The 18430-nt window shown below is 41.5% G+C and overlaps 1 protein-coding gene across 2 annotated transcripts in view; it reads left to right on the top strand.

Moving 5' to 3' along the window:
- Positions 1-18430, top strand: part of VCL (vinculin) — a 122205-nt gene that overhangs the window by 86193 nt on the left and 17582 nt on the right. For both annotated transcript variants that reach the window (XM_004049612.5, XM_004049613.5), the window contains exons 9-14: positions 5266-5419; positions 6095-6270; positions 10362-10552; positions 11750-11949; positions 13336-13464; positions 17065-17214. In XM_004049612.5, coding sequence (XP_004049660.1) covers positions 5266-5419; positions 6095-6270; positions 10362-10552; positions 11750-11949; positions 13336-13464; positions 17065-17214 — 1000 coding nt within the window. The remainder of the gene's footprint in view (positions 1-5265; positions 5420-6094; positions 6271-10361; positions 10553-11749; positions 11950-13335; positions 13465-17064; positions 17215-18430) is intronic.

Below are 18430 nucleotides of genomic sequence, written 5' to 3'. Positions count from 1 at the left end.
GTTGCCAGGCTGGAGTGCAGTGGCGCGATCTTGGGTCACTGCAACCTCCGACTCCGTGGTTCAAGCAATTCTCTGCCTCAACCTCCCGAGTAGCTGGGATTATAGGCGCCCGCCACCACGACCAGCAAATTTTTGTATTTTTAGTACAGACGGGGTTTCACCATCTTAGCCAGGCTGGTCTTGAACTCCTGACCTCATGATCCACCCTCCTCGGCCTCCCAAAGTGCTGGGATTACGGGAGTGAGCCACTGTGCCCGGCCACGCCTGGCTAATTTTTGTATTTTTAGTAGAGATGGGGTTTTGCCAGGTTGGCCAGGTTGGGCTGGGATTACAGGTGTGAGCCACCATGCCTGGCCTGACTTTATTTAAAACATGTTTTTATTTATTTATTTATTTATTTATTTAGAGATGGAGTCTCACTCTGTCACCTGGGCTGGCATGCAGTGGTGCAATCTCGGCTCACTGCAGCCCCTGCCTCCCAGGCTCAAGCAATTCTCCTGCCTTAACCTCCCAAGTAGCTGGGATTACAGGCATGGGCTGGCACACCTGGCTAATTTTTTATAATTTTAGTAGAGACAGGGTTTTACCTTGTTGGCCAGGCTGGTCTCAAACTCCCAGGTGATCCACCTGCCTTGGCTTCCAAAAGTGCTGGGATTACAGGCGTGAGCCACCATGACCTGCCAAATTTTTTCTTTTTTATTTTTTTGAGATGGGAGTTTCGCTCTTGTTGCCCAGGCTGGAGTGCAATGGCGTGATCTCGGCTCACTGCAACCTTCGCCTCCTGGGTTCAAGTGATTCTCCTGCCTCAGCCTCCTGAGTAGGTAGGATTACAGGAATGCGCCACCATGCCCGGCTAAGTTTGTATTTTTAGTAGAGACGGGGTTTCTCCATGTTGGTCAGGCTGGTCTCAAACTTCCGGCCTCAGGTGATCCGCCTGCCTCGGCCTCCCAAAGTGCTGGGATTATAGGTGTGAGCCACCACGCCCGGCCAAATTTTTTATTTTTAATGACATGGCCTTGCTCTGTCACCCAGGCTCAAGTGCAGTGGTATGATCATAGTTCACTGTAACTTTGAACTCCTGGGCTCAAGCAATGTTCCTTCTTCAGCCTCCTGAGTAGATAGAACTATAGGCATGTGCCACTATGCTTGGCTAGTTTTTCAATATTTTGTAGAGATAAGGTCTTGCTATGTTTTGTGGTCTCAAACTCCTGGCCTCAAGTGATCCTCTCAAAGTGTTGAGATTAAAGGTGTGAGCCACCACTCCTGGCTTGAACTTTTAAAATACACAAATGCCTAATAATAAAGTTGAAACTTGTTCCGTAATTGAAACTGAAACACAAATCTAGTTTCTAATTTACTAGCCATAGGCTTATGAAAAATGAAGGGGCAGTGGTGAAGTCTGGCATGGGTAAATACATTTTACGGAGGATGGGGAGAAAGAAACATAGAGTGAAAACACTGGAATTATTTCACCTCATAAAAAAATCATTTAACTAGGTTATCCTCTAAGTTGGTAATTTCTGGGCTTTTTTGAGTTTCCTTTTCATGATTATTTATTCGGATTCATAATTATTTATCTTCCTTTTACCCTCCTAAAGCCTTGGCCTTTAGAGCTTTTCTCCCCATAAACTAAATAAACATAGTTTGCTATTGAGAAAACTCAATATAATATAAATTTGTTTGGAATTCATACAGATGAACTCATCCATAGTGATAATGAAGTTCTAAAAGATTTTTATAGAATTTTATGGTATGGACATTACGAAAACTTGGAATAGGATGAGACACTTGTGAAACATCATGAGATAATTGGGATACACAGGGTCTACATACAAACAGGGCTCAGAAACACTCCTCTACATGCAGTGCACCATTATACCTGGTCTCCAATATTAGTGCAATAGACATAAGAATGCAGATCTTATTTATTTATTTTTATTTTATTTTATTTTATTTTTTTGAGGCAAGAGTTTTGCTCTTGTTGCCCAGGCTGGAGTGCAATAGCATGATCTTGGCTCACTGCAGCTTCCGCCTCTTGGGTTCAAGCCATTCTCCTGCCTCAGCCTCTTGAGTACCTGGGATTACAGGCATGTGCCACCATGCCTGGGTAATTTTTGTATTTTAATAGAGACGGGGTTTCACCATGTTGATCAGGCTGGTCTTGAACTCCTGACCTCAGGTGATCCGCCTGCTGCGGCCTCCCAAAGTGCTGGGATTACGGGTGTGAGCCACTGCGCCTGGCCAAGAATGCAGATCTTAAAGGCGTGGTTCTTAACCTTTTGTGGACCAAGGTCACTTCTATCATCTGATGAAAACATTCATCCTTACCTAAAAAGATGCATATAAACATGCCCATACAATATTATGTATAATTTCTAGAGGTTCATGGATTCCCTGCAGCCCTGGAAGCTCCAGGACTTTCAGGTTGCGTCTCTATGTTGAAGGGGAAAGAAACAGCTTAAATAAATGTGATCCCATTGAGTTCAGTGAATCTTTTCTCCTGCTGAGAAGCAGTCTCCTCTGTCATGAGCATGGCAAGAACTTTGCAAAAAGGACAAAAAGTTTTGTTCTCATTCGGAGAAATGCCAGTGCAGTTTGATAGGATTCTTGGCTCTTCTGATTTCTCACTTTTGTGTCTTTTGTCTGCAACCTTTTCCCAGTATGGTAGCCAGTTTTCACTTGGAATTCTCAAATACACAGTTGTATGTGTTTAGAGAAAGATGAGTATGAGCAAGAGAATGAGGTAGTTATTGTAGGGGTTCCACCATTAATCTGTAAAGAGAAAAGGCTAGAACAGTGAAGGGTAACTATGGTCCTGCTTCACAGTGGAGCCTGCAATATCCTTTCCTGATGAAAGATTAGAAAGTTATCTCCCTGTAGTCCTTTCTTGAGTGTACCCAGCTGTTTAATATTTTAGTGGCTGAAATGCAGTAACAATTTCTTCTTGATATTCTGTTCAGTCACACAGGGTTTCTAGGTTGCTAGTATATATTTTTACCCCCATGAGACTCAATAAAATCTTTCTGTTTTGAATGAAAAAACTGTGTAGCCCATAAATAGTTTTACTTTTTCACAGTTGGACTCTTTTTTAAAAAAAAAATTTCTAAATTTCCAGCCTCAGAGAAGTTATTATTTTGTAATATACAGTTGGACTCTTTTAACAAAAAGATCTCTCATCATGAAGTAGTAGATTTGAAGAAAAAAAGCAAATTAAATCCTAAAGACTATGTTTCCTAAAAGTCTTCCCCTCTTCTGCCACATAAAAGGAAGGCCTCAACTTCAAGGAAAAAGTGTATATATACCTTTTATATACCCGACAATAAATGAATGATTCATTACCTCAAGTTTTGGTATAGATGAAAAACAGAAGAATTTTATTTTTTTTATTTTTATTTATTTATTTTTTTTAGGTTTTTCTTTTTTTTTTTTTTTTTTTCGAGACGGAGTCTCGCTCTGTCGCCTAGGCTGGAGTGCAGTGGCGTGATCTCGGCTTACTGCAAGCTCCGCCTCCCGGGTTCACACCATTCTCCTGCCTCAGCCTACCGAGTAGCTGGGACTACTAGGCGCCTGCCACCACGCCCGGCTAATTTTTTTTTTTTTTTGTATTTTTAGTAGAGACAGGGTTTCAGCGTGTTAGCCAGGATGGTCTCGATCTCGTGACCTCGTGATCCGCCCACCTTGGCCTCCCAAAGTGCTGGGATTACAGGCGTGAGCCACCGCGCCCGGCCGAAAAACAGAAGAATTTTAAAAAGAGGCTAGATAGGCTGGGTGTGGTGGCTCACACCTGTAATCCCAGCACTTTGGGAGGCTGAGGCTGGTGGATCTCTTGAGGTCGGAAGTTCAAGACCAGCCTGGCCAACAGTGTGAAACCCCGTCTCTACTAAAAATACAAAAATTAGCCAGGCATGGTGGCACATGCCTGTAATCTCAGCTACTCGGGAGGCCGAGGCAGGAGAATTGCTTGAACTACTTGAGAGGCTGAGGTAGGAGAATTTTGGCTCATTGCAACCACTGCCTCCCAAGATCGCGCCACTTCATTCCAGCCTGGAAAACAGTGAGACTCCGTCTCAAAAAAAAAAAAAAAACCCCACAGAGGCTAGATAGATGAATGACAGATCAATACTATTATGAAGGGAAGCAAAGGTGTTTTGGAGTTTATCCTAAAAATAGAAGTTCTGATTAGGATAATCAGCCATGCCATTCTACCAAATGGTAAAGTTACTGCCCCTATCATTGAGTTTACCAGGCTGCTTGGATTAAAACAATCTGGATTGTAAAATGAGGGCAAATCATACTTTGTGACTTGGAAAGTAAATAAGGAAAACAAGTAAATAGGGAAAGTAAATAGAGAAATAAGTTTCCATGAACTCATATCATTTTTAGTAGTAATAGCATATCATTTCTGAGAGAGGAAAATAGTGAAATCAGTTCTTTAGGAACTTGATGGGAAACAGTGGTTTCCTATCACCATGTGCTCAGTATTAGCTAGTTTCGATTATTTATATATTTATAGATTGCCTAGGAGGAAGGTAGGCATATAAGATTATCATTAGGTTCATTATAAAAATGATGATAATTCAGTAATAATGATAGATTTTTATTGCCAGTGTTTTCAAGTATATTATTTTGATGCTTGAAGCCACTCCATAAGATAAGTGGGGAAAATGTATTACCTACCTTCATTATATGTTACCTTCACTGTATAAGTTAGAAAATGGAAACCCAGGGAGGTTAAACATCATAAACAAGGTTCCACAGATACCAAGAGTCAAGATTTGAACACAGATCTGCTTGTTCCCAGTCTGGTACACTTTCATTAACCCTATGCATGCTGCCTCCTGAAACATTTTCAATGTATACTTGCCCATAAGAAGACAATTTAATGGACTATTTATTTCAGAAGCACACATTACTATGGTAACAAAGCCCTCCCTAGCAATAAGATCACCAGCACATTTTCCCACTGAAGTTTAGATTGGATTATGTAATCACTACCAAGAGGAGAATAATTATCAAAATTTGCTGGCCTGGTCTTCAAAGTGGTTATGCAGTTCCGTGAAGCTAATGTGCATTTTTAAAAGAAAAAGTACTTGATTTGGGCGTCTTGCTTTGTTTATGTCTGTTTTCTTGTGCTGTCCCAGATTTACTGGGAAAAAGGAAAAAGCCAAGCATGTTCATGAAAACCACATGTACTGTGCTATTGGGAATATTTTGTCATTAAGTATTTGAGGGTGTACAATGACAGCATGTGTCTGTTTTGAGCAGAGGACAAGGATCCTCACCGGTGGCCATGCAGAAAGCTCAGCAGGTATCTCAGGGTCTGGATGTGCTCACAGCAAAAGTGGAAAATGCAGCTCGCAAGCTGGAAGCCATGACCAACTCAAAGCAGAGCATTGCAAAGAAGATCGATGCTGCTCAGGTAGTAACAGTGATTTTCAGGAGGGGTGGGAAATGTTTCATAAATATCCTAAGTCATAAATATCCTATCTTTCTTCTCTGTCTCTTATCATTTACTGTGGTTGGATAATGGTTTCTAAGTGATGAGTGACTTCCAGCACTTACCAATGTTAACACCTCCTTTACCACCACAGGTTTAGACAAATGTTTATCTATATTTTGAAATAAAGATCTTAATTTACAGCACTTCAGTTAGGTAAAAGTAAGCTCTCAGAGTACCAAGGGAAGATTGCAGTACATTGGAACTATTCCTTGTCCCAGAATTCACAACTCTTGGGTCATTGTAATGTTTAGGGGTTAAAGTTTTCTGATACTGCTCTACTGTAAAATGATTTTCAAGCATTTCACAAACACACATGTTTGAGGAACTGAGGAACTAATAAGGTGTGGTTAATTCAGAGATGAGATAAAGCTTGGGAAAATATTTTATGCTAATGGGTGTAAAAAAATTGATTTTAAAAAGATGAGAGATTGAGTTCATCTTATCTAAGAACCTCCATACAATAATAAAGATCAGAATTATAAAAATGATTACTGGTGTATTACTTTGGAAATCCTTCTTCTGGCCTTGTTAAGTTTAGTAGAATGGAGTGTGTGAGTAGATCACAACGTGCTGCTTCTCCGTTTCTACGTGTAGAACTGGCTTGCAGATCCAAATGGTGGACCGGAAGGAGAAGAGCAGATTCGAGGTGCTTTGGCTGAAGCTCGGAAAATAGCAGAATTATGTGATGATCCTAAAGAAAGAGATGACATTCTACGTTCCCTTGGGGAAATATCTGCTCTGACTTCTAAATTAGCAGATCTACGAAGACAGTATGTATTTAACCCTTACATTGCCTTTTCATATCTTTTCTTCTCTCTCTTTCTCTCTCCCTTCCCTCTCCCTATCTTTCTTTCTTCCCCCAAGAACATACATATTTCAGTTCCCCTAGGTTAAATGCACTTATGATGCTCTTCCACTATATTCTCATTAATTCTAGGTGAGATGTTAATTTGCTGTATCAGTGATGTAACTGAGGTTTAATGATTTATTGCTGGTCACATAGTTATAAATTGATAAATTTAGGATGCTAAGAACTCCTTTTTTGAGATGCTTTTTAAATTTCTAAGCTAGGGCTTTCTTTGGTACATCATATTTATGACCTATCTGTTTCCCATACATAAGAGGGAAATAATTTTTGTGGCTAGCTATGAAAAGACTCCTATGTGTATATGGAGGGGAAGAAGCGTAAGAATGTACTTTCCTCCTTCCCCAGCAATGATATTTTGTAAGTAGCAAGTATAGGAGATACTTAAATTACATTTCCTGGATGATTTTTCTTGTAACAACAGCCTCCCCACAGCCTCCTCTCCTAAAGGCTCTCATGGCACCTACTTTGATGATATGGAAAAGGGGTATTTCCTCTTTTTTTTTAATTTTATTTTTTTATTTTTTTTCAGACAGGGTCTCACTCTACCACCCACGCTGGAGTGCAGCGGCATGACTGTGCCTCACTGCAGCTTTGAACTCCCAGGTTCAAGCCATCCTTCCACCTCAGCCTCTGGAGTAGCTGGGACTACAGGCACGTACCACCATGCCTGGCTAATTTTTTCACTTTTTGTAGAGACGGGGTGTTGCTATGTTGTCAGGGCTGGTCTCAAACTCAAGGGCTCAAGCTATCCTCCCACTTCAGCTTTCCAAAGTTTTGGGATTACAGGCATGAGCCACTGCACCTAACTGCTTTCTTCTTTCAATAGATATTTTTCACTTTTAAGAAAAAAACCCCTGCAGCACATGCTAAAATAACACTAAGGAAGGGTTTAACGTCAAATGTAAAAGTTGCTCTCTATACTCTTAGGACCTAATGTAAGTCCATATACATACTAGGTACTCTTTAATGTTTCTTAATGATGAAGAGGTAATGAATGGTAATGGTGCTAACAGCAGACCTTCATGTGTGGTCATTCATGCCATCATTACTTAATACTATAGCATACACATAAACATACATCTATGTAACCTCTTGCCAGGAGTAGCCACGATCAGAATCATGTTAAAGACCCTCTTTGTTCAACTTTATAAAGGAGAATGTTATAAAAATTTAGAATCATAAAGGAACTCTTAAGAGAGTATCTAGGCTGGGCATGGTAGCTCAGGCCTGTAATCCCAACACTTGGTGAGGCTGAGGGCGTGTGGATCACTTGAGGTCAGGAATTCAAGACCAGCCTGCCAGCCTGGCCAACATGGTGAAACCCTGTCTCTACTAAAAAAATACAAAAATTAGCCAGGCCTGGTGGTGGGTGTGTAATCCCAGCTACTCAGAGGCTGAGGCAAGAGAATAGCTTGAACCCAGGAAGTGGAGGTTGCATTGAGCTGAGATTGTGCCGCTGCACTCCAGCCTGGGTGACAGAGTGAGACTCTGTCTCAGCAAAAAAAAAAAAAAAAAAAAAAAGAAAGAAAAGAAAAGAAAAAAAAGAGAGAGAGTATCTAAATTAGCTGTTCTGGCGGATGGGCTATTATTTTTATTTATGTATGTAATTAATTAATTTATTTATTTATTTATTTATTTATTTATTTATTTTTGAGACGGAGTCTTGCTCTGCTGCCAGGGTGGAGTGCAATGGCGCGATCTTGGCTCACTGCATCCTCCGCTTGCCAAGTTCAAGTGATTCTCCTGCCTCAGCCTCCCAAGTAGCTGGGACTACAGGTGCGCACCACCACGTCCAGCTAAATTTTTGTATTTTTATTAGAGATGGGGTTTCACCATGTTGTCCAGGATGGTCTCGATCTCTTGACCTCGTGATCCACCCGCCTCAGCCTCCCAAGTCCTGGGATTACAGGTGTGAGCCACCACACCTGGCCTATTATTTTTATTTTTACAGATGAGACAGATAAAGTTAGCCTGAAAGTTACCTTTCTATGGCTGAGAGGACCTGAGATGGAAAATGAGTCAGATTCTTTGTATTTTTATAATGGTTAGAATTTGAAGTCTTTGGAATAAGGTTTTGGGGGCAGTTTTTTTCTTTGTGATATAATTGTGGTTGTCTTTTTATTTCTGTGTTGATACTTGGTTGAGGTTCTTTGGTTGGAAGGACCTGGTCAAGTAAAAAGTAGAGGATTATTGAAAATAGAGGCACCTCATCAAACCCAATAGCTTGAATGTGGCCAGATCTTGGGCAACTGGAAGCCCCTCTCTCCACCTCTTAGTCGCTGTGTGGGATCCTCTATGTCTGTTTCACCCTGTGTGTTGACTTAGTTTATTTATCTGGGGGTTTTGTCTCCAGCTGTGAGCTACCACAGCCCAGGCTTAATCACTTTCCAGCTCCAGATCCCATCACTGGTTGACTATGCAGTGTTTTTGAAATATGGACCCAGGATTATCTGCCTAAGAATCATCTGAGAAGGTCGTTAAAAATGCAGACCCCTTGACCCCACCCCAGACATACTTAATTGGAATCGCTTTTGATGGTGGGTTTAATAATCTGTATTTAAAAATAAGATCTCCAGTGACTTTTATCCACACTGGACTTTGAGAACCCCCAGAATCTAATTGAGTGCCTTGCCTGACTGTGGGTATGTTGTCCTTGAGGTAGATAACCACCCAGTTTAATCAGTTATGGCAAGGACTGGGGATTATGTGATACCAAATGTATAGTAGTTTATGAATGAAGGCTGCGCACGTGACTCATGCCTGTAATCCTAGCACTTTGGGAGGCTGACGTGGGCACATCACCCGAGGTCAGGAGTTCGAGACCAGCCCAGTCAACATGGTGAAAACCCGTTTCTACTAAAAATAGAGAAATTAGCTGGGTGTGGTGGTGGGCACCTATAATCCTAGCTACTCAGGAGGCTGAGACAAGAGAATGGCATGAACCCGAGAGGCAGAGGTTGCAGTGAGCCGAGATCGTGCCACTGTACTCCAGCCTGGGCAACACAGCGAGACTCCATCTCTAAACAAAACAAACAAAAAAAAGTGTGGCGACTCTGAAGTCACAGTGTTGGGTTTGAATCCTGACTCTATCAAAGTAAATAATGGGACATTGGGCAAGTTATCCAACCTCATACCTCCATTTTGTTTCTTTAATAATGAGGATAATACTGTTATTTACATCATGGGGTTGTTGTAAGGATTAAATAATATAAGGCAACTGCTTATGGCTGGGTGTGGTAGGTCATGCCTATAATCCCAGCACAGGACTCTGGGAGGCCCAGGTGGTAGGATCACTTAAACCCAGTAGTTAAGGACCAGCTTGGGAAACATCGGGAGAATGTTTCCTATCTCCACAAAATATTTTTTTTTAAATTAGCCAGGTGTGGTGGTGCATGCCTATAGTCCCAGCTACCTGGAAGGCTGAGGCAGGAGGATTGCTGCAGTGAGCCCTGGGAGGTCAAGCCTGCTGTGAGCCATGATCTCACCACTGCATTCCAGCCGGGGTGATGGAGCGAAACCCCTCTCAAAACAAAAGACAAACAACAACAAAAAATTGCTTGCAACGGTACCTGGCAGAATTAGGACTCAAAAGATAGTACTACTACTAGTTTGACTATAACTGTTTCAGCTGGTCCTACAACAAACATGGCTGCCTGGGCCCACCCAGTTCCAGAGGAAACTAGTGTTTTCAGAGGTGGCAGGCAGAGGGTGCCGCTAACCTAGCGATGATTGATTGAGCTCAGCTAACCAAATGATTGATTTGAGCTTTACTGATGCAAACTCATATTTAATGTCTTAACTAGGACAAAATAATCTGAATGTAAATTATTAATTTCTTATGTAAGGGCCAAATAAATAAACCACTCCTTTCAAACCAAATTAATAGTAATCAGGAGCAATTTGTCATCCTATTAGCATTTGTCATTAGCAGCTAAGTGATCTCAATGTAAATAGTGTTTATGTGTGACAGAATGGCTGTCTTTTTCTCTGTAGGGGGAAAGGAGATTCTCCAGAGGCTCGAGCCTTGGCCAAACAGGTGGCCACGGCCCTGCAGAACCTGCAGACCAAAACCAACCGGGCTGTGGCCAACAGCAGACCGGCCAAAGCAGCTGTACACCTTGAGGGCAAGATTGAGCAAGCACAGCGGTGGATTGATAATCCCACAGTGGATGACCGTGGAGTCGGTAAGGGCAGCAGTGCACTATAACCTCATTAAATTGGTCTCAGTGCAAATAAGCAAGTTGTTGATAGGGGTCCTGTAACATCTGTAATTAGGTAAGGGTTCTTTAGCTGCTGATAAGTAACTGTGATTCCATTTCCAAATGCAGCCAGTAAAATTCCTGTGATGTAATCAAGAAGCAGACCAGGCATGGTGGCTCATGTTTGTAATCCAAGTGCTTTGGGAGGCTAAGGTGGGAGGATCACTTGCGCCCAGGAGTTTGAGACCAGCCAAGCAACATAGCAAGACCCTCTCTGTACAAAAATAAAAGAGTAAAGAATTGGCTGGGCATAGTGATGCTCACCTGTAGTCACACCTTTCCAGCTACTTGGGAGGCTGAGGTGGGAGGATCGCTTGAGACCAGGAGTTCCAGTCTGTAGTGAGCTATGATCACACCACTGCATTCTAACCTCAGTGACAGAGAGAGACCATGTCTCTTTAAAAACAAAACAAAAAAGAACAAAATTCTAAGTTAGTTATACCCAGTGTTGTGAGGAGTTGGAGAATTGGGCACATATATAATTTACTGGAGAAATAAATTAGTATAAACTTTCTAAATTTGGTATTAGATGTCAAGAGCTTTAAACAAAGTTCATACCCATTGACTCAGGAAATTAAGGGTTTTTTCCCTAAGAAATAATTAGAGATCTTTCTAAGAAGTTGCATACAGGAATATATGCATACAGCATAAATGTTTAATAATAACTGACTTGTGAAATAATTATTGTTAATATGATAAAATATTACATAGATTTTAGATCATGATTTTAAAAGATAGTGAAATAAAAATAAAGTGTTAAATAAAAAGAACTGGCTGGGTGCGGTGGCTCATCCCTGTAATCCCAGCACTTTGGGAGGCCGAGGCGGGTGGATCGCCTGAGCTCAGGGGTTTGAGACCAGCCTGGGCAACATAGTGAGACCCTGTCTCTCTAAAAAAAACCAATTAGCCAGGTATGGTGGTGCACACTTGTAGTTCCAGCTACTTGAGAGGCTGTGGTGGGAGGGATTGCTTGAGCCGGCAGGTCAAGGCTGCAGTGAGCTGTTGTTGTTCCACTGCACTCCAGCTTGGGTGATAGAGCAAGACGCCACACCGCACCACAGAATGGCATTGCAATTGTCTCCTCTGGGTCTTGTAAGTTTCATTGTTTTTCTCTTGGTCCAGGTCAGGCTGCCATCCGGGGGCTTGTGGCCGAAGGGCATCGTCTGGCTAATGTTATGATGGGGCCTTATCGGCAAGATCTTCTCGCCAAGTGTGACCGAGTGGACCAGCTGACAGCCCAGCTGGCTGACCTGGCTGCCAGAGGGGAAGGGGAGAGTCCTCAGGCGCGAGCACTTGCATCTCAGCTCCAAGACTCCTTAAAGGTAGAAGTCAGGAGCACGTATCATTTTACTTTTTATGCTTCCTATTATTGAAAGACGAGGGAAGGAAGAGAGAGTTTTGAAAAATACATAATTTCTGGGGTCTAGGGAAAATGAAAAGAGTGTGACCAAAGATATAAGGAAATCTAGAGCTTATCAGGAAAAAGCTTGCTGGTATATAGTAGCAACTAAATTTGTGTTTTCCAAATTCCACTCAGTCAAGAGCCCTTTCGTGATTTTTGCTCTATCCACATATCATCTGTACTTTTATTTAGCCAATATTTTTCTTAAAATGGACTTCTTCTTTTTTTTTTTTTTTAAATGGACTTCTTTTTAAAACTTAAATTTATTTAAGAGAAAACTCTGTGGGCTGGGCATGGTGGTACATGCCTGTAATCTCAGCTACTTGGGAGGCTGAGGTGGGAGAATCACCTGAACCTGGGAGGCAGAGGTTGAAGATCACGTCACTGCACTCCAGCCTGGGTGACAGAGCGAGACTCTGTTTCAAATAAATAAATAAATAAATAAATAAATAAATAAATAAATAAATAAATAAATAAATGAAAGAAAACTTTGTAATCCTGAAATCTTGGGTTTGATAAGCTAGTTGTATTTTTTCTATTATCCTTTAAAAGAAACACATAATTATTAAACTAAAAACATTTGCCCATGTAACACCTAAAATTATCTCAGGTATCACCAGCTAGTTTATGCCGCCCACCTTGTGAAACAATGAGGGTGATGGAGACTTCTTTGTATAAATCCAGAAAACTTAAATTGGATTAAATGTGATGACTATGAAAAAGAGCTTGTTCATGGCTTCTAAGAATACTCTTATTTAGACCCATGTTGAGAAATTGATACAGATATTTGTTATTGAGTTTTTCTAGAAAACTTAATTGAAAGAACCTGGATTAAAAAATTCCCATTCTTGATTTCTTTCCTCTTAAGACAGTAAATTGCTTAGAATTTGGCACTACATCCACCAAACAATCCTTACAGTTACTGTGATCATTATCAGGCCCCGCCAGCACTGGCAATGGTGTGGAACTCTAGCCCATCTCTGGGCCTTCTTTGGGCTCAACCTCATGATTCTCAGTATCATTTCATGGAGGCCACCAAAAAAGGAAGTAGCGTTCCTTGATTGAGTGGAACAGTCTCTAGGGACATGTGGGTCATGTCTTATTTCTACTACACCACTAATGTCTTACAGGGCAGGATTCATAAATTACACCTGTTCTGTGCTAGCTCAGTGCTTTGTACACAGTTAACAAATATTTATTGAATGAAAGACTGAATAGATGAATGAATGTCAGTGAAGTAAGGGCATTAGTAGATATGCTTTGAGGATATATCTGGACATTTTCATATGTAAACAATGTTTTTAAGGATCTAAAAGCTCGGATGCAGGAGGCCATGACTCAGGAAGTGTCAGATGTTTTCAGCGATACCACAACTCCCATCAAGCTGTTGGCAGTGGCAGCCACGGCGCCTCCTGATGCGCCTAACAGGGAAGAGGTGGGTATCTGAGGTCTTCCATTTTTCTGTCGGCCTGTGCTATAGGTATATGTAAAGGTGAAATGTGATTACAGTGGACATCAGGATCAGTGGTTGGGAAACTGTAGATGAAGGGTGGAAGAGCAGAACAGGGAAAGCCCTACCACCTCTACTTTTAGTCTCCACGTATATCAGTGAGGAATATCTTTAGTTGCAAGCAATAGAAGACCTGACCATCAGAGATGAAAACAACCGGGTTTGTTTTCATCACAAACCAAGAAACATGGAAGTAGGTGGCTTTGGCATTGGTTCAGCAGCTAAATATCATGAAAGCTGGCATTTCTATGATTTTCTAGGTCATTTTCTCAGGGTGTGGGATGGCATCATGTTAAAGGCAGGAAGAAATGAAGAATGGGGGTACTCCAGTCACAACTGTGCCTTTTGAGTCAGAATGATCTTTTTAAATCAGTTGATGTCATTCTTATACTCAGACCCTTCCAATGACTCCCTGCTATCCTAGAGTAAAACCAGAGTGCTAACAATGAAGAGAATTGCCAGCGATGTGCTGGTAAGCCAACTCTCCAGGAAAACAAAAAACCTTGATTTGTAATGTTTGTTGATTTCCATTATGTAAATACTCCCACGGTGGCTGTTTCAACATGAAGTCACTGAAACCTGAGTTGGGAAGAGATGGACATGTTTCGCTCCTGTGAGCTGGCACGAGTTGGTACAGGTGGCTTTAGCACACCACTGGATCTGGTCCCCATCCATTTCTTTGCTCTCGTGTGGTACCACTCTTCCCCCTCATGCTACATCTGTATGTACCTCCTTGAATTGTATTCCTAGTGTGTATTTATATGTTCTAATCTTGGGGCCTTTGCACTCGTTTGTTCCAGTTTTCTCCAGATAACCATATCTATTAGTTACTGTCTTTCTTCAGCTTTCTACTGAAATGTTACTTTCGGGTGACCACTAAGATAACACCACAACCCCAACTACTATCCCCATGGATTTCTTCATCTCCATATCCTACTTTTTCACTTAGCATTTATCAACATTTAATATATTTACCCATTTTTCATTTTTGGTTTGTCTGTCTCTCTCCCACTACCATGAAAGCTCCATGCAGGGAGGGACTTTATTCTGTCATTGCCTTATTCCCCCTTCTTGGAACAGTGCCTGCCACATTGTTGGTGCTGAATGAGTGAAAATAGAGGCTTTCCTAGAAATTGTCCAGGAGAGCTTTGCTATGCCTCATTGGCTTGAACTCTGTCTCATGGCCACCCTAGCTGCAAAGGAGTTTAGGAAAGCAAGTATGTGGTTTTCCAGCCTTTATAGTATTGGCAGCGAATGAGAAGGGGTTTGGGTCAGGTACCCAAGACAGTGTAGAACTGGTAGGTGGAGGTTTTTGTTATTATGTGCTGATTACCCCAGTTTTCTTTCTGTAACCTGAGTTACTAGGCAGTTCAGCTGATTCTTCCCTTAGGCTGAGATGATTTGCTATTTTTTTAATTCCAGACTTCTCTTTCAGGCTAGTAGATACATCTAGGTGGGCCTCTCCACCTACAGTCTTCCTAGTTACCTCAGCATATGTTGTCCTTCTGTTCTCTCTCAGAAATTTGTGAGTTGTCATTGACTTTTCCCTTCCCTGCACCCGTTCATACAAATAAACAACTAAGGGACACTCATTTAATCTCACATCCATTTTCTGTTCATATTGCCATAGCTCTAATTATTTTCCTAGTCCCCTAGTCCCCCTAGAGCTATGACTGCATAGCTCTAACTGGTCTTCTTTGACTCTTTCACTAGGCCGTCAATCAAATAAAAATACAACCTGACTCTGACATTCTCCTGCTTAAACCCTTCAGTGGGGCCTGTACTTTCACAGAGGATAAGGCCAGAGCTCTGTGATCTAGCTCTGACACTTCCCATACCGTTTCCTACAAACCCCTCCCTCTCATTTCTGGCCCTAGCTATACCTAGTTGCTTGTGGTTTCCTGCACAGTCTGTCTTTTCCATGTCTGTTTTTTCTGTGTAATTATCTTCCCCTTCTTTTTTGGTGAATTACTATTTATCCTTCATCCTATTATCCTTTGCTTCCTAGAGAGGTTAAGTGCTTTTTCTTTTGCTCCTATAATATCAGTGCTTAGCTCTATTATTGTACATAGCACACTGTATTGTAAATCTGTTTTCGAGTGCTTTTTTCTCACTGGGCTGTGAGTTCCTTGAGACGAGGATATTGTGTTTTACTCATTTTTGTATCCTCAGCACCTGTCTCAGGGTCTGGCACATAGTAGGTGCTCAGTAAATTTTGGTTGAGTGACGAGAAAAGCAAGTTAAGCAGTTAGTTAAATCAGAAGGAGCAGCAGTCATGGTCTGGCATTGAGATGGTCAACCAAGGATATTAGGTAGGTAAAAGCCCAGGAGATCCAGAGTGTGGGAGACCAGCTAGGGTAAAAGAACTGAGGCCACGGGAAGGAGGCTAGGAGATCAGGGATTTTAGGCAGAGATTCTCAGCATTAAATGGCAGGAACCCATGTAGTTAAATCCAAACAAGAGGCTGGCGTGGGGAAGAGACTTGAGAGATAGACACAGAACACTGGCAATGATATTGGAACTTGCTATTGAACCAAGAGACCTTTAGAGATTGTCTAGAGCCAGAACTGATCTCCAAGTTAGGCAGAAGTTGACAAAAAAGAGGATGCATTCCACTAGGCAGCTCCAGACATGTTCGTGTAGTGTATAAACCTGACCCAGTGCTGTTGGGAAGCATCAGTTCTAATAATGCAGTAAGTAATTAACTGAATGTGAAGACTAAATAAACCCCATTCTCCAAAGCTTATCTTCTAGTTTGAAGAAGATAAGCTTTTGCAAGAATCTATTCTAACAAATGACCAAAGATCTCTTGCTAAGTTAGTCCCCTCCACAGTATGCAACCTTGCACAGTATCCCTGTTAAAGGAAACATTAACTTTTTTAGAATTTGAGAGCTGAATGAACAATTAAGTAGCTGGTTTTGCATTTGGGGTTAATAAAAGTCAGTCATCCTTGCCCTGAGGCCTGAGTGTGAGCACCAGCTATCATTTTTCCCTTGGAGGTCAAGGGCAGAGTTTTTACAACATTAATGGTAATGGGATATGTGAAGGATGCTGCTCTGGGGAGCCTGGAGCTCAATTTAGGACTGTGTGGCTGTTCTGGGCTTTTAGTGTACCCAGCTGCCTACAATAGAGTCTGGAGTGGGCTTGACTGTCTTCTTCAAACTAGAAGATAAGCTTTTGAGAATGGGGGTTGTTTAGTCTTCACATTCAGCAAATTACTGCAGAGTATATAATGCTCCTGCTTGTACCTGGTAAGCACTGGTTGAACTGGAAATGAAGGTTATGTGCGTGTGTGTGTGAGTGTGTTTGTGTGCATTTGCACATGATGGTGATGGCTAAACGTCTGAGGAGATCCATCAAGGCCAGGATTTGGAGTTTTGACTGTTGTTTTATTAACTAGGGTTTGATGTCATCTCTAAAGTCTTTGAGCAGTTGCTGCCCTTCTTAAAGGATGAAACTTTTTCTTAGGCTGCCTAACCCATTTTATTGAAATAAATGTTCTTAATGTCTGTTTTTTCCTCAAGGTATTTGATGAGAGGGCAGCTAACTTTGAAAACCATTCAGGAAAGCTTGGTGCTACGGCTGAGAAGGCGGCTGCGGTTGGTACTGCTAATAAATCAACAGTGGAAGGCATTCAGGCCTCAGTGAAGACAGCCCGAGAACTCACACCCCAGGTTGGGTTTTGCTCATTCCTCATACAGTGTTCAGTAAAGAAAGTTAACTACAGAACAGTTTCTATACATTTTTGAATACTTACTGTAAGATGGCATAAAAAAACATATACAGGCCAGCACGGTAGCTCACACCTATAATTCCGGCACTTTGGGAGGGTGAGGCGGGAGGACTGCTTGAGCCTGGGAGTTTGAGACCAGCCTGGGCAATACAGCAAGACCCCGACTCTACAAAAAAAAAAAAAAATTAGCTGGGTGTGGTGGCGCATGCCTGTGAACACAGCTATTTGTGAGGCTGAGGTGGGAGGATTATTTGAGCCCAGAAGGTTGAGGCTGCAGTAAGCTTTGATTGCCCCACTGCCCTCCAGCCTGGGGTGACAGAGCAAGACCCTGTCACTGTCTTTATACATTTTCATAACATTTGAATTTTTTTTTACAAGGACTATTTAATAGTTTTGAAAGTAGAAAAAATTAGTAAAACAATCCCCTTGCCACATACACACATAACTAGGAAAATATTTGGATAATCTTTTTTTTTTTTTTTTTTTTTTTTGAAGGACAGAGTTTCGCTCTTGTCACCCAGGCTGGAGTGCAATGGTGTAATCTCAGCTCACTGCAGCCTCCACTTCCTGGGTTCAAGTGGTACTCCGGACTCTGCCTCCTGAGTAGCTGGGATTACAGGCACCCGCCACCATGCCCGGCTAATTTTTCTATTTTTAGTAGAGACAGGGTTTCTCCATGTTGGCCAGGCTGGTCTCGAACTCCTGACCTCATGATCCGCCCACCTCGGCCTCCCAAAGTGCTGAGATTACAGGCATGAGCTACTGCGGCCAGCTTGGATAATCTTAAGAGGCTACTTTGTTTTGATTTTGGAGTTTATATCTTTTCTCCACATCTTTGTGAGAGTTTTTTTTTTTTTTTTTTTTTTAAATTGAGCTGTTTCTATAACTTTCTTTTTCCTACTTATTGTGTAACAAGGCATGGCTAGTAAGTTTGGGAGCAAAAGAAGATTGGGAAAAAAAACCAAACTGGACAGTTGTTAAAAGTTTACTATGTGATAGGTTTTCTTAAAAATATTAGCTTAACATTATTTAGTGTGATGTTTGTGCAATTTTTCTTCTATTCAAATTATAGAAAATTCATTATTTTTTCATTTACTTATTCAGACATTTATTGAGTGCCTATGATACATTCGAAACTATGCTAGGCTTTATAAATT

The sequence above is a fragment of the Gorilla gorilla genome, chromosome 8, assembly GCF_029281585.2.
Source record: "Gorilla gorilla gorilla isolate KB3781 chromosome 8, NHGRI_mGorGor1-v2.1_pri, whole genome shotgun sequence".
NCBI classification, from domain to species: Eukaryota; Metazoa; Chordata; class Mammalia; order Primates; family Hominidae; genus Gorilla; species Gorilla gorilla.
Note: the sequence above shows the minus strand (reverse complement) of the source record. Positions and strands in the feature narration are given on the sequence as shown.